The sequence below is a fragment of the Babylonia areolata genome, chromosome 10 (assembly GCF_041734735.1).
Source record: "Babylonia areolata isolate BAREFJ2019XMU chromosome 10, ASM4173473v1, whole genome shotgun sequence".
In the NCBI taxonomy this organism is placed as follows: domain Eukaryota; kingdom Metazoa; phylum Mollusca; class Gastropoda; order Neogastropoda; family Buccinidae; genus Babylonia; species Babylonia areolata.
In genome coordinates, this window is record NC_134885.1 from 17,860,040 (window position 1) to 17,884,063 (window position 24,024).

Consider the following 24,024-nt stretch of genomic DNA (forward strand, 5'->3'; position numbering starts at 1 on the left):
ATTCAGTGATAACAGTTAATACTATCAAATTATAATTTTTTATTTTATTATTATTAATATATATGTATGCACATATACACACCACCTTTTCCCATTGCTTCACAATCACAGTATCATTTTCATCAGTCAACACTCTCCATTTATCATTTAGTATCATGCACGTTTATCTCATAATATCTAACATTTTCTCCCTGCAATAATACGAACGACAGGCTGCCTATCTTATCCTGGCTCTTAATTCTGACACCATGCTCAATACTCTTTTCTCTGTACCTTTCTGTCCTAACCTGTAGAATGTCAGTCTTGGTCTCTATTCATCACTACCTGTTGAAACTTAATATAAGTCAACTACTGAACTAGTTTCAGTGTAAAAGTATCTTCAGTCCCCCAAACCTGCCCCCTGATATGATTTTAATTCCTCTTCTACCATGGATGTTAGTATAAAACTGCACTTCTAGCTTTTGAAAGCTAACAGTTACAATCACATGGCAGTCAACCTACATAAACTTATGTACATAATATGCAAGCTTACAGAACCTCTTTACATTACAATCACATGAGTTACAACTGGTCAACCTACATAAACTTATTAACATACACATGCACACACAAAATTTTTTTTTTAAAAAGATGATACACTCAGACAGAGAGACAGAGGATGAGAGAAAGAAAAGTGTGCAATTTACAGTTCTATAAGATCATTTTAGTCCTTTTTCATGCAAAGTATAAAAAAAATTAATTAAAAAAAATTATGAACACTAACAACACAACAGAGTAAGTCAAATGTTTGACATCTGACAAATAAAACTGTTTAAAGAAGAAAAAGATCCAAATACAATAAACTAAGGGATCTATTATTCATGTCAACCCCTGGACTGCCTCTATGACGAGTTAACTTGTCAGCGCAACCATGTAGTTGTACGCTTCCCTGCCACAATGATGAGATAACTCATCACTGAAATGTTCAGACTTTTCCTCGAGTTGTATCGAGTTAGTTGACAAAAAACACTGGTACTGTGGTAGCTTTAGCTTGGAGAATCTTTTTTGAATATATTGACCGTTAAAAACCCCATCTACATCACGAGGAAGTCTATTTGAGGTCTATTTTGAGCAATTAACCAACACAGCTTGTGGGGACTGAGGGGAACTGAACAGTGTACCTGGTCAGAGAGGGGGAAGAGCAGGGGGTTAAGAATTTTTAAACTCAGACTGAGAGAAGGAAAAACTTTTATTAAGTTACAACTGATGATACTAATAATTGTAAATATATATATATATATATATATAGATAGATAGATAGATAGATAGATAGATAGATACACATACAGCCAATAAATGAATAATTGGAAATAGTATCAGACTAAAAAAGTAAAAATCAATAAATCAACACAATCATTATACTGAAATTCACTAAGTTAAAAAAATGTTATTCATAGGTTGTCACTAAATCTGCTGCACAAAATTAAATTGCAATAAAGATGAGCTCTACAATCTCACATTTAGAATGACTTGCAACAAAACCGTTCTCTTCACGATAAAATAGAATAAATCATACTGATCACGCTGATATAAACTTGACCGCTGTAGGTGGGCGGGAACATGATTAGATTTTGGTTTTTAATAATTATTTGTCACACTTCTGGCCATGAGAGAGCGCCTTACAAAGATCCCAAGGCAAGAGCGAGCCAGAGTTACGCAAGCGCAGTATAAGGGGTCGCCAGAGGAAAGCGTTTAGCTCGGTACAGTACTTGTTGCTGACTGCTGCCGCACTGATGCTGTCCTATACCTCCGTTAGTAGGTCACTGCGGCTGACGACAGATACCGTACAGAAAATAAGAGAACTCTTTGGGGTCAAAAGGAAACAAACATTTTTAATATCATATACTAAATTGACAGAAAACGTAAATTTGCTTTTATGAATGTTTTACAGTTTCTTACCAGTCCTGACATTTCATAAAGAATGAAATCAGTATTATACCGACTACAAAGGTGAATTTACGAAGGCAGTACGGGATCATTTAGTTCGTAAGAACAATCATGTTGACATTTTACGCAATGGACAACTTGGAAATACTTCATGCTCTGCTTATTAACGTGTAGGATATGAATATCTCAATACCTGTTAACCAGGTTTGTTTCAATGAACATTGTTGGAGCACTGTCCAGACAATTAATTCAGAAAGCATGGAAGGCAGATGATGGCAAAATCGACCAACATCATGTCTTGATGTAAAAAGAACAGTATGAAATATATATTTTTCTTTGGAAATGAAGCGGTATTTGCAAATGTGACTCACGAACCCTGGCGCAGTAGACAGGTCAGTTTAGCGTGGGAAAGAAAATGTATCTGGCTGGAGTATGAAGGTGGCAAAATGAGGTGCATCAGATAGTCATGAAGAGCAAAGACTGCCTGGAAAATGAAATGGGTCAGTCTACAGAACTTTGTTGGAAATGGGGGTCTCTCAGTCTGATTCAGTATAAACATGTGTTTACAATGATTATTCAAATGTTTCACGTTATTAGGATTGCAATTCATTAGAGAAATATCTGCAACAATTTTGTGAGAATATGGTTTGTTCTTGTCTTAAATGTATTGAAAATTATTAAAAACATCCAAAATTTCAGCGCCATTTTGTGACATGGCAATGTGTCTGAACATGAAGTGGTCAGAAACAAATAAGTACAAACCTGATTAAAATCCAGTACATACAGACCTAATCTATATTCATTCGTTGTGATAATAAAACATTGATTATCAGTAAAAGTGGTACATTAAGTTTGAAATATTATGCAAAGAAAAAAATCTGCGTTACAGACGTAAACAACCCGTTCTTCTTGACGTATTTTTATTCATTCAAAGGCAAGCACATTCATGAATACACTACACGTTCTTTACTTGCAACAGGTGGTCAACACATCTATCTTCTGCAGCACATACTCATTTTCTGAAAAAAAAATGTCTATTCAACTATTTAAATGCAATCGACGTCGTATATTAATTTTCAGTTCTGCTTTTCTGTGTTACTTCTGTGCATGTAAACAACCCAATAAAAATATACATGTAAACAAAATTAGAACTATTTCCACATAAATCATGCGGATTCATCGTGGGAAAGCATAAATCGGTTTGACAAACACCCTTCAATCGTGTGTGTTTGAACACATATTCAGAGAATGTGTTGTTTCCGACAGCGTGTGAGATGTACATATGTTACACGGAAATCTCCAATATGTTCATTCTCACCCCGTGGTTGCTATTTTAATATTAAAAACAAAACAAAAAAACAAACAAACAACAACAAAAAACTGTGTATGTTAATTTCGTCATTGTTAATGTTATGATTTGTTTGTACATTTATCTCTGATCCAATTAAGTTTAGACACAATCACTGTTTCTGACACATGGTGAGATGCAGTAATATACGGATACTGGCGTAAGATTTCGAACCAAGTCAATGCATGTAGTTTATTAAGACTGTTTTCAGTTGAAGACTTGTTGCATCAAAAGTTCCAAACAACAAAGTTAAAAGTAGAAAATCACCCCCTTAAATTATCTTGATTTTGGCTTTTGCTGTCTGGTGAAGTTTTATCACAAAATGATGTAGTTTATCAGTTCACAAGACAGACGAAGTGTGGAACGAAAAAATTTGTTGTTTCCGAAAAATGTCAGTCCCTACACGCTTATTGTTTTGCAAAATTTAATTAGAACAGCCACATTTTACATCACACAAGTTCTGAAAAACCAAAGTATACATTGACTGTGAATGAATTTCTTAAAATTAATTAAGTTTGAAGCATTTCACGTTTAGTAGTGCTTGAGATGAAGTCAGGTGTCACATTCGGACACGGAACACATGTTCTTTGGTTCTGCTTTACACAGATAATAAAATTCCTTATTTTTAGTTCTTGTTTGTTGTTGTTGATGTTGTTGTTTGGTTTTGTTTTTTCTCAAAGTCTTACTTTTATTACATTTTGTTTTTCTGCAATCCTACATATTTGTTCACTGTGATGATAACACTTATCAGTTTTGCTGATTGACCAAATAGAAAGATACAAAGAATCTGGTGTTTTGATCACAATTCTTCAGATAAAGAGGAAAACTCTCGTCAAGTGATATAAATAATACAATTACCATTTCATAATAAGAAAAACAGTAGTACTTTAAACAGTTAAACACTGGGGAGAATTGATGTGAAAATGGAGTGCCTGCAGTGTTTCTGATAAATAAAATCATCCAGGGTGGGGGAGTTAGTTTAGGTATTTTGGGTTCCATGTTACATATATCATAAGGTTTTAGGTAATCATTAATAAAATACATAATTTTGCACAGGCTTTGTTTGAATGCACTGCACTGGCTAAGGATCGCATGATAGATTCATTACTATCATTATTATAAATCCAGTAATTCAAACATCTGCGTTGGGAAAGTTAGTTTAGGTAACTTGGATTCAATGTTACACGTGTTACAACAAAGTTTTACAAAATCATTAATAAAATTTATGATCCATTGTTATCATTATGATTATTATTTATATCCCACGCTAAATCGACGTCTACTGCGCCAGGGTTCGTGAGTCACATTTGCAAATACCGCTTCATTTCCAAAGAAAAATATGTATTTCATACCGTTCTTTTCACATCAAGACATGATGTTCAATTTTGCCATCATCTGCCCTCTATACTTCCCAATTTATTGTCTGGGCAGAGCGCCGATAATGTTCAATGAAACCGAACCGGGTTAACACATATTTAGATATTTATATTCTGCACGTTAATAAGCGGAGCATGAAGCATATCCGGTCCAAGTTGTGCATTGCGTAAAATATCAACAAAATTGTACTTACAAACTAAATGATCCCGTGCTGCCTTCGTAAATTCACCTTTGCAGTCGGTATAATACCGATTTCATTCTTTATGATATGTCATGAATGGTAGGAAACTGGAAAACATTCATAAAAGCGGATTTGCGTCTTCTACCACTTAAGTATAAAAAACATTAAATTGAAAATGTTTGTTTCCTTTCGACTCCAAAGAGCTCTGTTCCTAGCTTACTGTTCACAATCAGTTGTCTGCTGCAGTGACCTGCTCACAGATCAGCATCAGCGCGGCAGCAGTCAGTCACATGTACTGTACCGTGCTGAACGCTTTCCTCTGGCGACCCCTTATACCGCGCTTGCGTAACCTTCACCTGTGCTTGCCTTGCCACTCTTTGTAAGGCGCTCTCACACAGGCAGAAGTAATAAAAATATTCGATTCTGGCTGGACATTAAAAATCAAAATCTACCTATGTTCCCGCCCCCCTATAGTGGTCAACTTTATATCAGTGTGATCAGTATGATTTATTCTATTTTATCGTAAAAAGAACGGTTTTGTTGCAGACATTTTGACCTAACGCAAATTTTAATCTAAATTTCCTGGCCTATCAGTAGTATCACGTGACAAGTTCAAAAGGCACAGTATTCAAAACTTAATGCATGTGCAACTTTGAGCTAATTGCTAAATTTGATTCCCCCCCCCCCCCCCCTTTTTTTTTTTTTTTTTTTTAAAGATCATATCTGTCTGCTGTGTTTTATCTCTAAACAATTACCAACATATCTGACCAAACACATACGATACAAAGAATATCTTACACCCCATTTAATGCTCTTATGGCATCTTCAGCATCACGAGGATCCTCATACTCCACAAAAGCAAATCCAGGGGGCTTCCTGGCTATCCATACACTGCGCAGTTGTCCATATCTGGCAAACTTGTCTTCAAGTTCTTCCTTTGTGGTACCATAGCCTAAATCCCCAACGTACACCTTGGACCTGGATTCACGTGACATGGCTGCAGTGGGTTTGTGAAACGCTTTTCACAGATGCGAACCTGACGGGGGGGAGAAAAAAATTACTTGCAAAATAAAAAAATATATATATCATATAACATCACCACTGATACAATTAAATTCACAATCCAACAATGCACTTAAACTAAGTTAAAGCAACCACTGATGTGTCCTTTTCACCACACCTGCTCTCCATTCATGTAGGTGGCGGCAGTGAAAATTTAAATATTCATTACAATGACTGAAATGTGATTTTTGGCAAACAACAAGACAATATAAGAAAAACAACAAACAAAAAAAAGTGAATATCTTGATTGGTTCTGAAGATATTCCATTTTAAAGATGTGATGATGCGTACATGCTGTTAGTACTTAATATTTTCACATTTTCACAGTCATACTGTACTGTCCATGATGATACTGTTATGAAAACTCATATACTTCTAAAAACCATATGATAATAGCATACTGCACAAGAAAAAAATGACACTTCAGCAGCAAAGAAATTGGAAAATATGCCTGTCAAAGTAGGGGGAAATAGAAAATCAAGACATGTCAATCTGCACAGAATAGCAACTTTGAAGGTCTACAGCACTGAAAAGAATAGACAGCTGCATTTCATAATAAAATATCTTGCAGAATACATCACAAAAAGTGCACTGAATTTTTTTCAGGCAGGATAATTTACTGAATTTTAAGTATCAGAGTCTCAAACTTTGAAAAATCTTCAATTTGACCAGCGGAAAAAAGACTGTTTATTGGGGTAGCATGCTGCAAAGATGAATATTTCAGTAACTGTCACAAGTAGGACCAGGAAATTTTGTGTGTATTTAGTGAAATGTCAGCTTTCAAAATGAATTAAAAACAACCTTAAAACTTTCATCTAAAGTTGGCAGAAAAGGAATGATACCCGATTTCCTCATAAATAAGGGTGCACGTTGTGGATGAGACTTCTTTAAAATTTTTGGTTTTGAAAAAATATTGAAGTTACAGCCACAATAAGTTACCAGTGGTCATGGCTGATCAGCTTCTGCAAAATAACTGCAAATTTTTAAACAAATGCAACTTGAGAGCATTGTACAGAATGGGTAGGTTGATGGGGCATTCCACAACAAAGGTTCCCAAGAGGGAGCAAATATTACTTAAGTTGCTAGCAAAAATGACAGATATATCAATCTGTTTTCTTTCAGCTCTCTAGCTTTTTCTTCCATCCATGAACCCAGTCATGCATTTCATTGTAGAAGAACCACAATAAATAAGAAATAAAAGGTGGATGATGCATCTTTATTTCTTCACAAAATGGCATTTGATTCACAAGAGAGAAAATGCACACCAAAAAATATCTTTTTTGGCACTCACAGGTTTCCTGGCATCAGCAATAACATACTGCTCGCTACCTGAGCTGTTCATACTGGCCTTTTTGGATCAATGAATAGGTCTTGCATGCCCTGCCATGAGCAGCCCTTTCTGCAACATGTTAGATACACAGATCAGCTCATAAGAAAGAACAAAAGTTATATTAAATTTAAAACATACAACCAAAAACAGAGCTCTCAGTTTAATATATGTTTAGGATTTTGTCAATTTCTGTGTGTTTTGAGTGGGAGGAAAACACTGTGATAACAGAATTATAAAATGGCATACTGACAGGTAAGTATGCAATTAACAGCAACACAAAATTCACTGCACTGAACTATTTGGCTGCATTTTCCTTTCACACAATAACTCAAATTGCAGCAATAACTTATGCTTTGGCAACTGAGGCTGAAGTTTTGGGGGTCTGTCCTTTCCAGTTGCTGACAAGAGCTTTGCCATCTACATGTACTGTTCAACTTATGTGTCTTTGTTGCATGCGATTATTTACTCAAATATTTCCACTTCAGGGTACTACATTTCATGATTGAGATGAATGTATTACTAAATGTCTTAGGTATATATGATTACTAAATACTGAATATTTTATTGTTAATATGCACATCATACTTAGTATCTTATTCTTGGATATATATATATTTTGTGTACTCACCTTTATTTGTGTGTGTATGTGAGAATGGATGTCTTAGATATATATATATATATATATATCAAAGTGAATATTTCATTCACAATATGTGCATGGTATTTTGCATTTTATCATTTCATGAATTATCTCTTTGTTTCCTGTTTCATGCAGTCGAGATGCATAGCATATCATGGGTTACACGAACGAACACACACACACACACGTTATACTCTTAATTGCTGGATCCCAGATAGTGTTATATAGTTTGACTTAACCTGATGTGCAGCTTAGGCTATGGGTATTATTGTACTGATTTTCTTTTTACTAATTTTAGTTTGTTAAAAATTGGTGTTAATTTTTTTAAGAAACAGGATGTTGACTGCACTGTTCAAATTAATCATATATCTCTTCACATTACACTTTTTTCATACTCAGACATACATACACATACTCACAAGCATACATGTGCAAATGCAAACTTGCTCTCTCTCTCTCTCTCACACACACCTACGCCACTGACAGGAAAGAAATGGGGGAGGGGATGACTGGAGGGAGGAGGTGGTGGGTCAGCAGTCAGGGATTCTAAGCCAGAGCAAGTGGTCAGTGATTTGGCTCAGTGCCAAGTTTGCCACAGCCATTGACAACCCCCTCCCCTCTACTTACCATTGGTGGATGATACTCAGAGACAAGTGAGGGGAATGATTATACAACTTTCAGCAAATTATTAAAGTGAAGTTTGCAGAGGAACCAGCCGCCGTGGCGAAGTGGTAGGCGTCGCGGACTGACGGCTGGGAGGACGCGGGTTCGAATCCCAGCGGAGGTGGGTTTTTTTGGCCCATCCGGCTCCTACCCAGAGTTGAGTATGCTGTGGACTTAAATGGGGAGACTGGGACCACACAGTCGAGTGTCATCCACTTCAAGGATGCGTCTTTGGGTGTGTTGCTCTAATAACCTGACCAACACTGCAAGTGTCTGTATCTCTCGGGCCTGGTTAACGCCAGGATATCATTATGACAGGAAGCGTAGAGTACAGCCTTGTCACGCAGTCCCAAACCAAAATGGACCTCCACAGCAACATCGTCATCATCATCGTCATCCTCCTCCTCCTTCATCGTCATCAATATAAACAAAATAGTCTCAAAGTCTGTGGCCTTTCATGCCCTGCTCTCATGGTGACCTCAGTTTCGATACCCCTCCACTTCCGTGCTTGGGGTGAGTCCTGTCAGTGTCGGCAGATTCATGGGGGGCTGTTGTTTGAAGGACGTGGTGGCGGTCTCCACTCTGGGAGGGACGCTCACTCAGTCTGGCTCCGCGACTAAACCATTATTGTCGTTAGTAGGGGGCTTAGTAGGTGGTGTCCTAAGTACGTTAAAACAGAACAGGCACCACTGAACACCACCGAAGTGACTCAGCAGCAGTGCAGGGTCTCCTCTGGTGTGTGGCCTCCTGGCGACCTAACATCGATGGTTCCCTGTGGACTGCCGACGCTGGAACTGCGACGGACGAACCCGGGTGTGGCCGTGTATATGGGAATCTAAATGAGCGGTGTGGGAGTAATGCCACTGAAACGGTGCAGATGATGGGGCAGCAAAAAAAAAAAAAAAAAAAATTTGCAGAGGAGGGTGGGTGGGGGGGGTTAGTATGAATTGGTGTTCTTGTTCTTTTTGGAATGTGAGAGCATAGTTATCTGTCTGTATATATTAATATAAAGTTTCACAGCTATCGAAGCAGAAAGCAACTAGAATATCAGACTATCAGACTTCTGTGTGATGTTGAATGAAATGCTCATCTTATGGAAAAAGAAACCACATTACAATTTTTTTTACTCACTTATTTAACACTCACCGAGTCTGTAGCAGACAACGCTAATGCTGTCCCGAGCACTTCCGGTTTTAGACCCAGGTAATATTTTGCTTACTAAAGCAAAAATCAATCAAATATTAGTAATTGGAATTCATGGGCTCTGTTTTAACATGTCCATTTTTCATTCTGTATCAATAGTTTTTGTGTGTTTTACTCAGAAAAAAATAAATCGTGTTCCGATTGAAACACGGTGTCACGTTACGAAAACACTGATGAAATAGATCCAAGCTGTTCAGTTACTGATATCGATCAAAATCCTGATTCAAAGAATTTCAGCTCAATATTGTGCATGAAAGTGCTAAAGACATTTGTTTTCAAAAATATTATAAAACTTACCGATGAAACTTAAGATTTTCTGGAGAAACAATGCCATTTTTGTGTTAGATGAAGTGCCGCTCTCCTGTGTCGAATGTTGATTGGGCCGACGCAACTGACGAAGAGGGGTACCTGCTTTTGAATCGCTTGAGCAAATTGATCATGGATCAAAAATCTTAGTTTCGGATACCATTGAAATCAGTAGAAAATGCTCTTTACCGGTCATACAGTATCGCGTAGGGTCAGATTTCATTTTCGAACTGCGCGAGGCGTTGAAAGATAGCCGAAAAATTCCCGTAACTTTGCGCTCAGATCTAACTACCCTACTTCGCCCAAGGCTTGGAAAAAAACACACGAAAGTTCTCCTTGAACTTTCGCCTTTCACGGCTCCCAGTTTTTCGAACAGTAACCAATGAATGGAAAACAACGGATGCGATTTTTTCCACTAGCCTATGTGGTTGAAACTGTGTCGCGCTTAGAAAGACGCCGGCCGCCATTGAACAAGGATCGCTATTCCGCGTTACAGTACACTTCTTTTTCTTCCATCCGCAAACTCATTACGCATTGTATAAAGCAAACACAATAAAAAATTTAAAATATGGATGATAAATAATTATTTCAGTTGGATAGTTTTTCACAAAATGAAATCAAATTTGAGAAAATGCACTTCAAAATTAGTCAATTTTTTAGGCGTTCATAGGTTTCCCGGCATCGGCCATGGGGGCTGCCGCTACCTAATTCATGAGCTGAAACTCTTACATACTTGTTTATCAAATTCTATGTTGATCATTCATGATTTTCATATATCAACATTAAAGGCAGTCATATTTTGTCTTGGGGGGTTGGACACACGCTGGGTATGTTCATTTCCATATTTCTATAAATCATCATCTCATCCATACGACAAGCACATAGTACCTCAAGGACTATCAAAGGGGTGAGAAAAGATCTCAGTCCTTCACTGATTCATTAAGTCAAATTCAAGACTTTCTCAGGTGTTCAATTCTATAATAATAATAATAATAAATATTTGGACGCCCTATCTCTGGAGAGCTCAGAGCGTTTATAAATACTACACATACATACATTGATGCACATACATTTCATAACATTCATTTGCCTTTTTGCATAAAAAAAATAAACAGGGCGCACACACACACACACACACACCAGACATTCATACTGATACAGCCTCATTTGTCTCTCCACCTACAATCGCAGACAGACACACAGGGTTGAAAAACATCCTCACACCTATGGAAAAGGTGAGTTTTAGAGCTGATTTAACGAGGACAGAGACTGAGCGTGTCAGACAGAATAAGGGAGTTTGTTCCAGGTGACATGTCCAATGAAAGATAAAGCATGTTCCCCACAGTTTCTTTCGCCTGTTTGGTATGCAAAAAATGCCAATGTCACAGGAGGAATGCTGAGACCAAGACACAATATAGATCTGGAGGAGTTCCTGAAGATAAAGAAGAGCAGAGCCAGAGATAACATCATAGCAAATAGTGGCAATCTTGTACTGAATTCTGAAAGAAACTGGCAGCCAGTGCAGTTCTGCGAGGAGGGGAAGATGTGATCATGTGTGCGTGCCTCAAAGACAATTTTCCAGGTCACCTCTTTGGCATCTTTTTTTTTCCTTCCAACATTTATTTTCCATTTCCAATATAAAACTGAAACACTGTTCTCATTTTGTTTTAATCTCATGGCAAGATTGCAAGATCACTGTAACAAAAAAACAAAACTGGAATGCTGTTCTTTTGAAACTGTTGACAAGTTAGTGAGATCGTATATTGTGTAAAATTAGAATACCTTTCTCTTGAAACTGATAACAGTATTTACCTAAATTATACTTTTTCCTCTTGTTGATACTGATACTAATGGTAGGGTGCCAACTCCAAGGTTAAAGAATCTGCTGCACTGATGGGAGGAAGTGCAAGGGGTATTGGGGGAGGGGTACGACTTTATGTGTGGGATTTTTTCATTTTTTTCTTAATTTTCAAATCCACATTCCATCTTTGGGGGTGGTGCTTGCAGTGCTTTGTGAAGACCTTGAGAATCTATGCTTGAGTCTGTCTGTTGGGTGTCATCCTTCGTCATGTTAACTGAGCTGTACTGCTTTTCTAGCACCTTTTTTTATCATTCTGTCCAGGGATGCCACTCCAAAAATTTTAAATACTAAAAACTTGGAGCTGCTAAACCCCTCCCAAAGTCTGGACCATTTGAAGCTTTCACACCATGCAATGGTGCGTCATTGTCAGTTTGCAGTCTTTCAATCAATGCTGAATAATTCAAATGCCAAAATCATTTCCCCAGTACAATTCATCTGTGTGATTGTGTGTGTTTACTTTTCAATAGAGGTCTTTTAGTTTTACCAAGACCTTTAACTCCTAACAAAAGCTAGTTGCTAGACTTTGAAGACTGGTCTCTAGATGTCCCTCCTACTGTCCTTGACATTCCCGACATTCAAAGCAAAGGCCAGTTCCTGGATGCTGAGCTGAAGCTGCTGACCCTGGAAGTACTGGATAGGGGCTACCCCACCATCACCTGGTCCTGTGTATACACACAGATGGCTCTGCCGAGAATGCTGTTTGAAACGGGGGAGGTGGTGTCTACATCTGATTCCCAGATGGCAGCTCAGTGAGGCATTCCATTGCTACTGGCCTCACCTCAACAATTTTTGAGCCGAAGCATCTGCACTACTAGCCTCAGAGAGACAGTTTGCCAGACCACACTGTCTCCCTCATCAATTAAGTAGCTGTCCTACAAAGCCTCCAGACCAGAGTGGGGGACAAAACCTCGTGGGGCATCCAGTCTTAAGATGCAGGCGCTGAGCGCCAGAACCACAACCATTCTGCAGTGGATCCCCTCTCACTGCAGCATTGCAAGAAATGAGGCAGACAAGCTCTCCAAAGCAGGATGCAGGCTTACCCAATCTGCCCACCCCCTTAGCTTTGGGGAGGCAAAGACCATCCTGTGCAGCCACTTCAGAAACAGCTGGTGAGAATGGCTGGGAGCAGAGGAGGACAGCATCCATCAACTGGGTCGAGCTCAGCAAGTCACCATCCTTAGACTACGCACAGGCCACTGCCAGCTCCCCTCCCATCTCTACAAACTGAAAATTTCCCAAACAGACCAATGTCCATGTGACACCACTCCTCAAACTCCAGCTCATGTCCAGCAAGACTGCCCTCTACACAATGAGCTGAGGGTCAGATCTGGCCCAGTTCCAAAGCGCTCCAGGACAGGTTGTGCGGAACTGCAATGGCTACAGAGCTCCAGTGGACTGCAGACTTCATAACCTTCTCCAGACTGAGCGCCTCAACCTCCAGCCCATGTCCTATAAGACTGCTCTCTACACAATAAACTGAGGCGCCAGATCTGGCCCAGTCCCGCAGCCCTCCAGGACAAATTGTGAGGACTGCGGACTTCGTAGCCTACTCTGGACTGACCGTCTGAACATGGCCTTGGAACGCTGAAGAAGAATCTTGTTGCTGACAGACCGTTTAATTTTCGCTGCTGCCAGCTTCGTAAAATTAATATATGATAATGTGGACACCGCCATTTCCCATTTCGCATCAACAGACCTGAAATCGACATATTCCCACAACGAACATGCCATTGTAAGTCATATTTCATTTATCATAACTATCAATTTCATTTATCATAACTATCATTTCCAATGATATAAAAGAAACCGATGTGTCCATGATCTGTTTTAACATATTTTGAACGAAACGATACCGCTTTGTTCAATGCGCGCGGGCTACACAGTAAATCACCGAATGTTTAGTGAACAATGCAAGAAAAAAACCTTCAAAAACAGAATTTGAGAATGTCTTCCACAAAAATACAAATCAGTAAACATTTAATGATATTTTTTCATCATTGCAAAACAAAACTCAATCCCTACAGTTTTAAGATATTCATACTTCGTATTTCTCCAGAGGCTCAGTTGCAGTTCACTACGCTCTTTCACTGTTCCAGGCGTTGAAAATGTCTGCTGGTTTCCTGTAACATTGGCCTATCCAACAGCAGCACGTGCTTAGCCTATATGCACAGTCACTTTACAGTTCGACAATAAATTCGCTTTGCATGCAGTACAATATGCACATGCGCACAACACACTGACACACTGTACACACACACACACACACACACACACACACTGACACGCGCGCGCGTGCACTCACACACACACACACACACACACACAACTTGAGGCAAGTAAAAGTATCAATTTTATGCCAGTGAAAATTGTAACTTGAAGCCACTTACCCTGGGGAATGGATACAAAAACATTGATTCATCTTTCCATGGCCCTTGTAAGATCTAAGATAGCCTATGCACAAGACATATTTTTCAGTGCACCTAAATATCTATTACAAAAGATTCAAAGTGTAGACTGTAAACCGGGCTATCAAAACTGCCCTCGCAATGCCCTCTCCGCATGCATCCAACCAGGATACATACAAAACAACCGGAATTCTTCCCTTAAATGAACATCATATTTTTCAGTGCACCTACATATCTATTTCAAAAGATTCAAAGTGTAGACTGTAAGCCGGGATATCAAAATTGCCCTCGGAGTCCCCTCTCATGCATCCAACCGGGAAACATACAACACAGCCGGAATTCTTCCCTTAAATGAACATCAGTTGTAAGTTAGCAACAGCAAAATTCGCTGTGAGATACACTTCAATGACAAAAATTTTCATTGGTGATGAACTGACAGTAAGATCTGACACTTTCATCACAAGAAACAGTTGCAACTTACGTTTCAAATTTGTTAGAAGAATCTGATGTTAACGTGAAAGAGTTAGCTGCAAAACCACATCATACTTCTGTTCCCGTTTTTGGGAAATGTTGAAAGCAGATTTTTATCTCAGTTATTCTGAAACAAAAAAGGAAGAAACTGACATAAATATCACAACTACTGCCAGAATCAGTTCATATAGCAGAAAAATATCAGAATCATCTCCATATATTTACAGATGGATCTGTTCTTGATGACAGAAATGCTGGTGCGGCTTTCTATATTCCTGCCTTTAAAGTTGAAAAATCTTACTTTATTGGAACACATCTTTCCATATTCACAGCTGAGCTAACTGCTATTATACAAGCTCTGAACTACTTAGTGAGCCATCAAAAAGTGTTCTCGAAAATAGCATTCTTTGTTATGTTGATCCTCTAGAATTATTTAGCCTTGAAACAAGACCTGACTTATTGAGGCTGGCAAATCATTTGGTACATTGTTTGAGGATTAAACGGGGACTGATGTCGGTTTTTGTTGGGTGCCTTCTCGTGTGGGCATTCATGGCAATGAAACTGCTGATAAAGCAGCTAAAAGAGGAGCACAAGTTTCAGAAAAATCGACAAAACTACATGTCCGTCTTTCCGTAAAAGAGGCCGGCATACACTTTGTTAGAAAAATCAGCATGGGATCGATTTCATAACCGATGGAAGGAAATTTTTTCAAAGGGACAATTGTGGATAAACTGGGGCAAGTGTCCTCAGAATCCGAGCTTGTGCAGATCTGAGAGGATTCCAAATTTCCATGTGGTATCGTAGGCTTTCTCTTAAAAAAAAAAAAAAAAAATAAAAAAAAATAAAAAATATATATATATATATATATATATATATATATATATATATATCCACAATTTCTTGCAAGACAGACAATTCCAGGTGAGGCGGGTTGGCACCGTCCTGTCCGACATTCACGAGCAGGAGCTGGGTGTTCTGCAATGGAGCATTCTGTCGCCGGCTCTCTTCAGCATCAAGATAAACGACATCGTCCAGTCAGTTCAGAAGGGATGAAGGGATCGGACAGCTCTTTGTTGTTAGACGATTTCGCCCGATACGCAGCTGGCAGCACGTATGCCAGCATCCAGCGACGGTTCTAGCTCTGCGTAGACAAAATTCAGTGTTGGGCAGAGGAGAACGGATTCACCTTTTCGACCACTAAAACTAAAACTCAATGTATCCATTTTCACAACTTTCGTCAATTCTATCAGGACCCTGACATCCGTCTGGGAAAATCCACCATCCCGGCGGTCAGTGGAGCCAAATTTTTTGGGGTCATTTTCGATCAGAAGCTGAACTTTCTCAGCCACATCAAACAGCTGAAAACATCCTGCCAAAAAGCTCTGAACATCATCTGAGTCATGGCACACACGGACTGGGGCGCTGATAAGAGAATACTCTTGCACCTCTATAGAGCCCTGATCCGGTCCAAACTAATATATATATATTTTTTTTTTTTTTTTTTTTTTTTAATATGGCCACCACATGCTGTCTGTTGACGAACGCGTTTCTCACTATGGTTTCCAAACGGACTAGATGGTCAACAGTAGAACGATGCTGGCGGAAACAGCACTGTTCTTTCGCCAGAAGGCCGTCAGTCTCCAGTTTCCACATCAGTCTACCGTTGACCATCTTCTCCATCAGTTTACAGATGCAGCTGGTCAGTACAACTGGGCAGTAATTGGAAGGGTTAAAGGGGTCCTTTCCTGGTTATGGCACAGGGATTATGAGGGCTGTCCGCCAAGAGGGTGGGGAAAAGCCTGGGGTCCAGATGTGGTTGTAGACTATGAGTAGAGTTGTCAGACAGGTTTCCGGATGATGTTTCAAAAGTTTATAATGAACCTCGTCCACTGATTCCAGGAGAGGAACCTGTGCAGGTTTGAAGGGCAGATTTTAACTGTTACAGAGTGAAAGGAAGGTTATAGCTCTCTGTGTTGTCAGAATAGAAGTTGCAGGGCATTCTTTCTTTTAGATTTTTGGTTTTGAGAAAAAGGGCAGATTTGTTGGCAGATCCAGTGTTCAGTTCTATTGTGGAGGTTAGCAGGCATATTAGCAACTGCCTTCTTCTCTGTAATCAAAGCGTCTGAGAGACTGAGATGGTGAAAAGTCGGGCAGACGTTTTTGCTTTTGATTAAAAAAACCAAAAAAACAACTTCACACTTTCTTCTTGGGTATAGTGAAGGTTAAGGAAGAGCAAAATTATCTCCATGATTTTCGCTTGCTCTTTTTAAAAACATATCTGGCTTTCGCCCTCAGCTGTTGATGGGTTCGAACGCTGTCTGTCTCCTCTCTCTTCTGAGACTTCCGGGCATCCCGACATTCCGCGTTGAACTAGGGCGTCCTTGGCTTCTGAGGCTTGGAGTTAGACGATGGGACGGCTGCTTTGGCGCATTATAAAATTATCCGTGGCAGAGTGTCAGCAGGCCGGATCTTCGCTTTGCAATACTGTTTCTTCCTACAGCTCCACTCTTATCTTCGCAGTACTAAAAATTCCCCAGTTGGCTTTGTCGTAGTTTAGGCGGTCAGGCAGAGAGTCGCCTTCCACATCTGTGGAACGGAAAACAACAGGAACGAAGTGGTCACTCCTGTGCGGATCGTTGTGTATTTTCCACTCGTAGTCCAGGACCAACGATGGATCGCAGACTGACAGATCTAGACACGAGAGCTTCCCAGAAGATAGATGAAGGTAAGTGGGCGATTTGTCGTTTAGACAACATAGGACCATATCCGCAGAGTGGAGGTTTTCCAAGAGAAGACCTCGGGCTGATGTTACCTCTCTACCCCAGAGCGGGGAGTGGTCGTTGAAGTCGCCCAACACTGAGGAAAAATGGTCGTGGAAGCTGGTTTATGAGGTCCTGCCTCAGAACTCAGACAGAAGGAGGAAGATAGAGTGAACAGAAGATAGAGTGAACAGACAGTGATGGTTTTATTTATTTAGCCTTTAAAGGTGTGTTTAAAGAAACGGTACTATATAAGAGAGACTTACGTAAAAACAGAGCAACACCTCCCGTCACTGATCCCTCTTGCTTAGGTTGAGCGGGTTTAAAAATTGAGTTAAAACCCGAAAGAATTAAACTTGCCATCTCTTTGCAGAGTTTCTTGCAGAGCCAGCACTGAAGGTTTAAAAGAACGACAAAGCAACTGGAGTTCCTGAGGGTTAGCGTTAAAACTACGGATATTCCACTGAATGATCGCAACAAAAAAAAAGAGGTTAAAATTGTAGCAGCAACCTAGTCCATCGCTACCTCCTGCTCCGCCGCTTGCGATGGCCCAAGGTCAGACAAGACTGCAAATCTGTTTCTTATGCTAACTTCAGCCTTGTCTGATCCTGGCCGAGCCAGAACATCCACCACCTCAACCCTCCCCAGCCCCGACGAGATCGCAAACTTCCCCTCACTCGGTTTTGGAGGAGGGGGGGGGGGCGGTTCTGGGCACTCCCACCCACTGAGAGGCCAGCTGACGAGAGGCGGGACGAGGAGGGAGGTTGACGGAAGGCGGACACCATGCCTCTGCCCGAGGCTTCCCTCCCCCATGCTCCCCCCCGCCATCCCCCGCCCAGCAGCCCCATGAGAACCGCCGTGCAGGATGGGAAGGGGTGAATACAGCGCCTCCACCCAGGCCGACAATTTGACTGATGTACGTGCGTCTGTCTGCGTCCCCGTGGACGCCGTCTGGACCGCAACGTTCACCTTCTGGTCTGACGACAGCCATGTATGACGGTCCTGCCTTCGGCAATGTAGCCTCCACTATCTTTCGAGCTTCGAAAAAGGGAATTTTCTTTTCTGTCTTCACCTTCTGGATATCCTTCTCTTTTTACCAGGTGGGGCAGTCACCGCATTTGACGCAAAGGGCTGGACTCCCGCGTTCGCTCTGGTGAACCGCCTTTGAACAGGTGCCACACGCCTCTTCCCTCTTGCAGCGGTCTCGCACATGGCTGAACTTCTGCCTCGGAACTCTGTCTGACCCCTTTCGTACCATCACCCTGTAAACATCAGTGACCCGGTGTAACAGGCCAAAACCTACCCCTGGCTGGTTCTTATCCCGGGTAAGAACCAGCCTAGGCCATTTCTTACCCCTCCTGGCTGGAATATACCCCCTGTGTACACTTCGCTCACCCAACCAGTCTGTCTCACATTTACATTAATGATGATGATGATAATGATAATAATAATAATATTGATAGTGGGAATGTATATAACTCCTTCCAACGCTCAATCCGCTTTGCAATTAATGCAAAAATGTGATGTGATGATGTTTGTCAAAAAAGTTATGTGATGATGTTCGTCCTTTGGATTCGAAGATGACCATGGCTTCAAGAGTCAGTTGGAAGATCGGTGGCTGTGGGTCCAGAGGTGACTGGTGAGGCCAATCTGGGCCCTGAAGTCTCGCCCACATGTGGGACACAAGTGAGTGGTTGCTGTTGTGGCAGTGGATGCTGCTCGGGCCTTACGTACAGCACGCTTTCGGTGCGCTTCGGTGATGCGCCTGGCTTCAGCTGCACGGGCTTCTGTGGTGATTACGCTGTGCCAAGCTGGACGGTTCAGAACGGCAAGTGTCTCCCACGTGTTGATGTCGACGCCCAGATCTTTGAGGGACGCTTTGAGACAGTCTTGGTAGCGTTTCTTCTGTCCTCCAACTGAGCGCTTGCCCTGACAGAGCAGCTGATTAGACAGTCGGCTGTCTGACATTCTGGCCACATGTCCAGCCCACTTGGCTTGGACATTCTGCAGCAGGGTTTAGACGCGCAGAGGCCACCTTGTTCCAGGACTTCCGTGTCGGGGACTTTGTCTTGCCATCTGATGTGGAGGAGTCTGCAGAGACAGCTCAGGCTGAGCTGTTTGGCGTGTCTGCTGTAGACAGTCCAAGTCTCTCTGGCGTAAAGGAGGGTGGTAAGGACCACTGCACAGTAGACCTTCAGCTTAGTGGTAGAGCTGAATCGTCTCCGCTCCCAGACGTTGTCACGGAGTCTCCCAAAGGCGGCGCTGACTTAGGCAATCCTGTTTCTCACGCTAGCGCTATAGCGTCTATGTTCTCATACACAGACAAACACACACACCACCACCACCCCCACCCACCCACAGACACACACGTATGTCCTTCACGTGCCATGCCACGCCCGCTCACATCATGCTCACTTTCAGATAACATCAGAGAGGTTAACAGTGACCCAGTTGGCATCCAGTGCAGGGGAGCATGTCTGTTTCCCCTGGTCTAAGTTCTCCCAGGTCTATATTCCTCTAGGTCTGAGTTCCCACAGGTCTATGTTCCCCCACAGCTGACCATGGTTGACCACAGTTCAAGAGTGCTCAGACTGCATTATGTTGTCGCATTTGTACATTATGTCCTTGAAGATGTTTGACCGCTGTATGACCACTACTGACCACTATCAGAGTTCAGCTTGCATCACATTGTAAGCAATATCGCAACGTTTTAGCAGATTTCACTACACTGTTGGCCATTATTGACCATTATTTGCCACTGCTGACCACTACGTCAAATTCTTCAGATTGCTTTGTCTTGTCACATTTGTGCATTATCAAGACGTCCTGTTTTTTTTGTTTTTGTTTTTTTTGTTTAAAAAAAAAAAATCTTATTGACTGCAAACTGACCACTGCTGACCGCTGACCACCACTGACCGTTGACCATTGCTGACCACTGCTGATCACTGACAACCACTACCCAGTGACCACCACTCACCACTACTGACCACTACAGTCCACTGACTACTACTGACCACTGCTGACCGCTATTCATTGCTGCCCACCACTGACCGCTGACTACTGCTGATCACCGCTAACCACTGCTGGCCACCATGGACTGACCACTAACCATTATTGACCACTGACCACCGATGACATCCATTGACCACTGATGACTACTGACTAATGCTGACCACTGCTGAGCAACACTGACCACTACTGACAGCTGACCACCACTGACTACTAGCACTACTGATCACTTAAACCACTAACCACTGACTGACCAGAACCAACCACTGACCACTTCTGACTACTGACCTCTGACCACTACTGACCGCTTCTAACCACTGACCACTTCTGACAACTGACCACCCCTGCCCAGCACTGACCACTGCTGACTACCACTGACCACTGACTTCTGCTAACCACTGACATCGCTGTCCACTAATAACCACCGCTGCCCATTACTGACCACTGCTGACTGCTGACTACGACTGACTACTGCTGACTACCGATGACGACAATCACAGAAGACCATTGACTACCACTTATCACCGCTGAGAACCACTGAACACTATATACGCGCCAATACTGAAACGGTGAATGAAAGGTTTATAGACACAACAATAAAGGGAGTTTGTGTGTGTGCGTGTGTGTGTGTGTGTGTGTGTGTGTGTGTGTGTGTGTGTGTGTGTGTGTGTGTGTGTGTGTGTGTGTGTTCTTTGTCTCTGTTCTTGCTCTTTGATTTTTTAGTGGAGATACCTTTCTTCAATACCCTCTTTTTCTTTCTTGTTTCTCTTCTCAGTTTCTTCTTTCTTCCATGTTCATTATCTTAAAAAAAATATATAGTTTAAAATTTTATTCATCCTTTCACTCCAGTTGCTTATGGAGGACTGCTATGAAATGATACTTTTACGCCCAAAAGAAGACATTCAAATACTCAACACTATAACTTAATAAGAAAACCCAAATATGTTTCAAATAACAACCAGCATTTGAATGTGCAAATTTGATAAACGTACTTATAGCTAACAAACTCCATCTGCTTCTTATGAACCAAAAAAACAAACAAAAACAAAAACAAAACAAAACAAAAACAAAAAAAACAAACAAACAACAAACAAAAAAATTTTTTTTTCATGCACACGCTTGTTTCGGAAGTCATTCCATTATAAAACAGAACTCATCCCCAATCACAGCCATATTACAAACCTTGCATAACCGCAACTCTCGTGGTGTGTCACTACGTCTCCCTCTTTCTATTTCCAACTCAAGATTACTTGGCATAATTCATCAAAAGCAATTACTGTACAACAGAGCGACTGAACGTCTCCAGGAACGAACTCCATGTTCAAAGATAACATCAGTTGAAACAGGTGTTCCATATCGAAAATTTTAATTGCAAAAAAAAGACAACAGTTTTATCTAAGCAACAATTTCATTGATTGCTTTCCAGTTTTGAATAAAAGCCAATTGGTAATAAATATTATGTGAAATATATTCCTTGCAGTTCACATACCCTTCATTCTAATGTTGTTAATCTTGGCACTCTTCAAATATCAATGTACATCAGAGAAAAAGAGAGGGGGTAAGAAATGACCCAGAGGATATAAACTGGCCTAGGCCAAACATTACCCGGGGTAAGATGTAGCCCAGGCCAGTTCTTACAGGGGTAAACTCTGGCCTAGGCTAGTTCTTACGGGGGTAAACTCTGGACTAGGACAGTTCTTATGGGAGTAAACTCTGGCCAGGGTAAGATCTGGCCTGTTACACCGGGCCTTGCGACGACAGCTCCTTTTTAATCTCAGCCTCCGATACTCCTCCCAGATCAGGGCATCTAATTACTACCCCCTTAGAGCAGTTCAGCCCTTTGTGAGGGGAGACCTTCACCGCACGGTGTGAGGGGAGACCTTCACCGCCCGATCTACGAATGTCACAGCTTTTTGCAGAAGCTGAGACTGCCTCTTCGATGTGCATTCCACCACTGAAAAAGGATCCGTTCCTCAGCCGCTTGACAGTTTTCAAAAGTACCAGCTAGACCTTGAAATCCCTTCTGGATGACGAAGGGGCTGATAGTCGACACTTGAAGGGCTTGTCAGCATCAGCACCCTCCACCAAGAGCCATGATGGCCAAAATCCAGAGGTCTCCCTGGGGTAAAATACTTCACTGGACAGAAGAATTTCTAGTAACATATCACAGAAAGTAAAGGTTGGTAGATCTCAATCAAGTGGTGCGGATGTCCTGAGTGGAATCCCCCAAGGCAGTATATACTGGGACCCGTTCTTTTTACTGTATTTATAAATGATCTTCCACAATCAGTAAACAGCACTTGTAAAATATTTGCCGGCTGATGACACTAAAATATACACATCTCCTTTAGTATACCAAATATTGCAATGAGACATAGATTCACTACTGAGTGGAATGGAGAGACACATGGAACCTATACTTTAATGCTACAAAGTGAAAAGTGCTCCATATTGGTAGCAAAAACCCTGCACTTGATGAAATTGGTGATAAAGAGTTTAATGTTGAAGAATGTGAAGAAGAAAATGATTTAGGTATTCTTTTTGATAAATACCTATTCTTTGACAAGCCACATACAGCATTGGTGCATAATAGATAAGGCAAATCAGAGAATTGGTATAATCAAGCGTACCTTCACCTTTCTGGACAGCAGTACATTTTTAAGACCATATAAAGCATTGGTAGGACCTATATTACAACTGATTTGCAAACACAGTTTGGTTCCCAAAATTAACTGAAGCGTCAATCAGTCTGCTGCAATCGAAGGTGTACAAAGACGAGCAACAAAATTAGTCCATGAAATAAATGATTTTTCTTATGAAGAAAGGCTAAAATATCTCAGTTAAGCTCCCTTCCCTTAAAGCAAGAAGGATGCGAGGGGCTTGATACAAGCGTATAAAATACATAATAATGTTGATGACATTGACAAAGCATGTTTCTTTATTAATCCACAAACTAACATTGTCACCCGTACCAGTAACAGTGCGACAAAATCAGTTCAGAAGCAGCATTATAGTAGCAACATTAGAAATATGTTTTTAGTTACAGAGTAACTAACAATTGGAACAGACTCCAGAAATCAAACGTGCAACTAACATGAATGCCTTTAAAAAGCTCATTGATGACCACGATATCATAAAGAAAACTGTTTGACTTTGATGGTCAAAGGTGGGCCTGGGCTTGGGAGTACCTGACCAAAAACAACAACAACACTGAACAACAACAAAAACTGAAAAAACCAACAACAAAAAAACAAAACAAAACGAAAACCAACGAGGCGTATAAAGCCGTAAGGGGGCTTCGATGCTTGCCAGTGGCATCGTCCGGCCTAACCTGAACCTGAACCTGAAATAGTCGCGTTCGTTGGTGAGTTTACTTTCTCTGGCAGGTCATTTTATGTAGCGGCGAGGAAGAGGTAAGGCCCAAGCACTGATTCCTGGGGGACGCCGGATTTATCCAAACACACACACACACACACGCACACA

General features: G+C 41.1%; 1 protein-coding gene across 2 annotated transcripts in view; it reads right to left on the reverse strand.

The window, feature by feature from the left end:
- The window catches only part of LOC143286841 (RNA-binding protein 1-like), a 26,463-nt gene extending 12,423 nt beyond the window's left edge, over positions 1-14,040 (reverse strand). For both annotated transcript variants that reach the window (XR_013055866.1, XM_076594672.1), the window contains exons 1-2: positions 13,939-14,040; positions 5,631-5,868 (exon numbers count right to left, since the gene is read on the reverse strand). Coding sequence is in view for 1 of the 2 variants with exons in the window: in XM_076594672.1 (XP_076450787.1) it covers positions 5,631-5,827 (197 nt within the window). In the remaining variant the exon portion in view is untranslated. The remainder of the gene's footprint in view (positions 1-5,630; positions 5,869-13,938) is intronic.
- Positions 14,041-24,024: the final 9,984 nt, after the last annotated feature.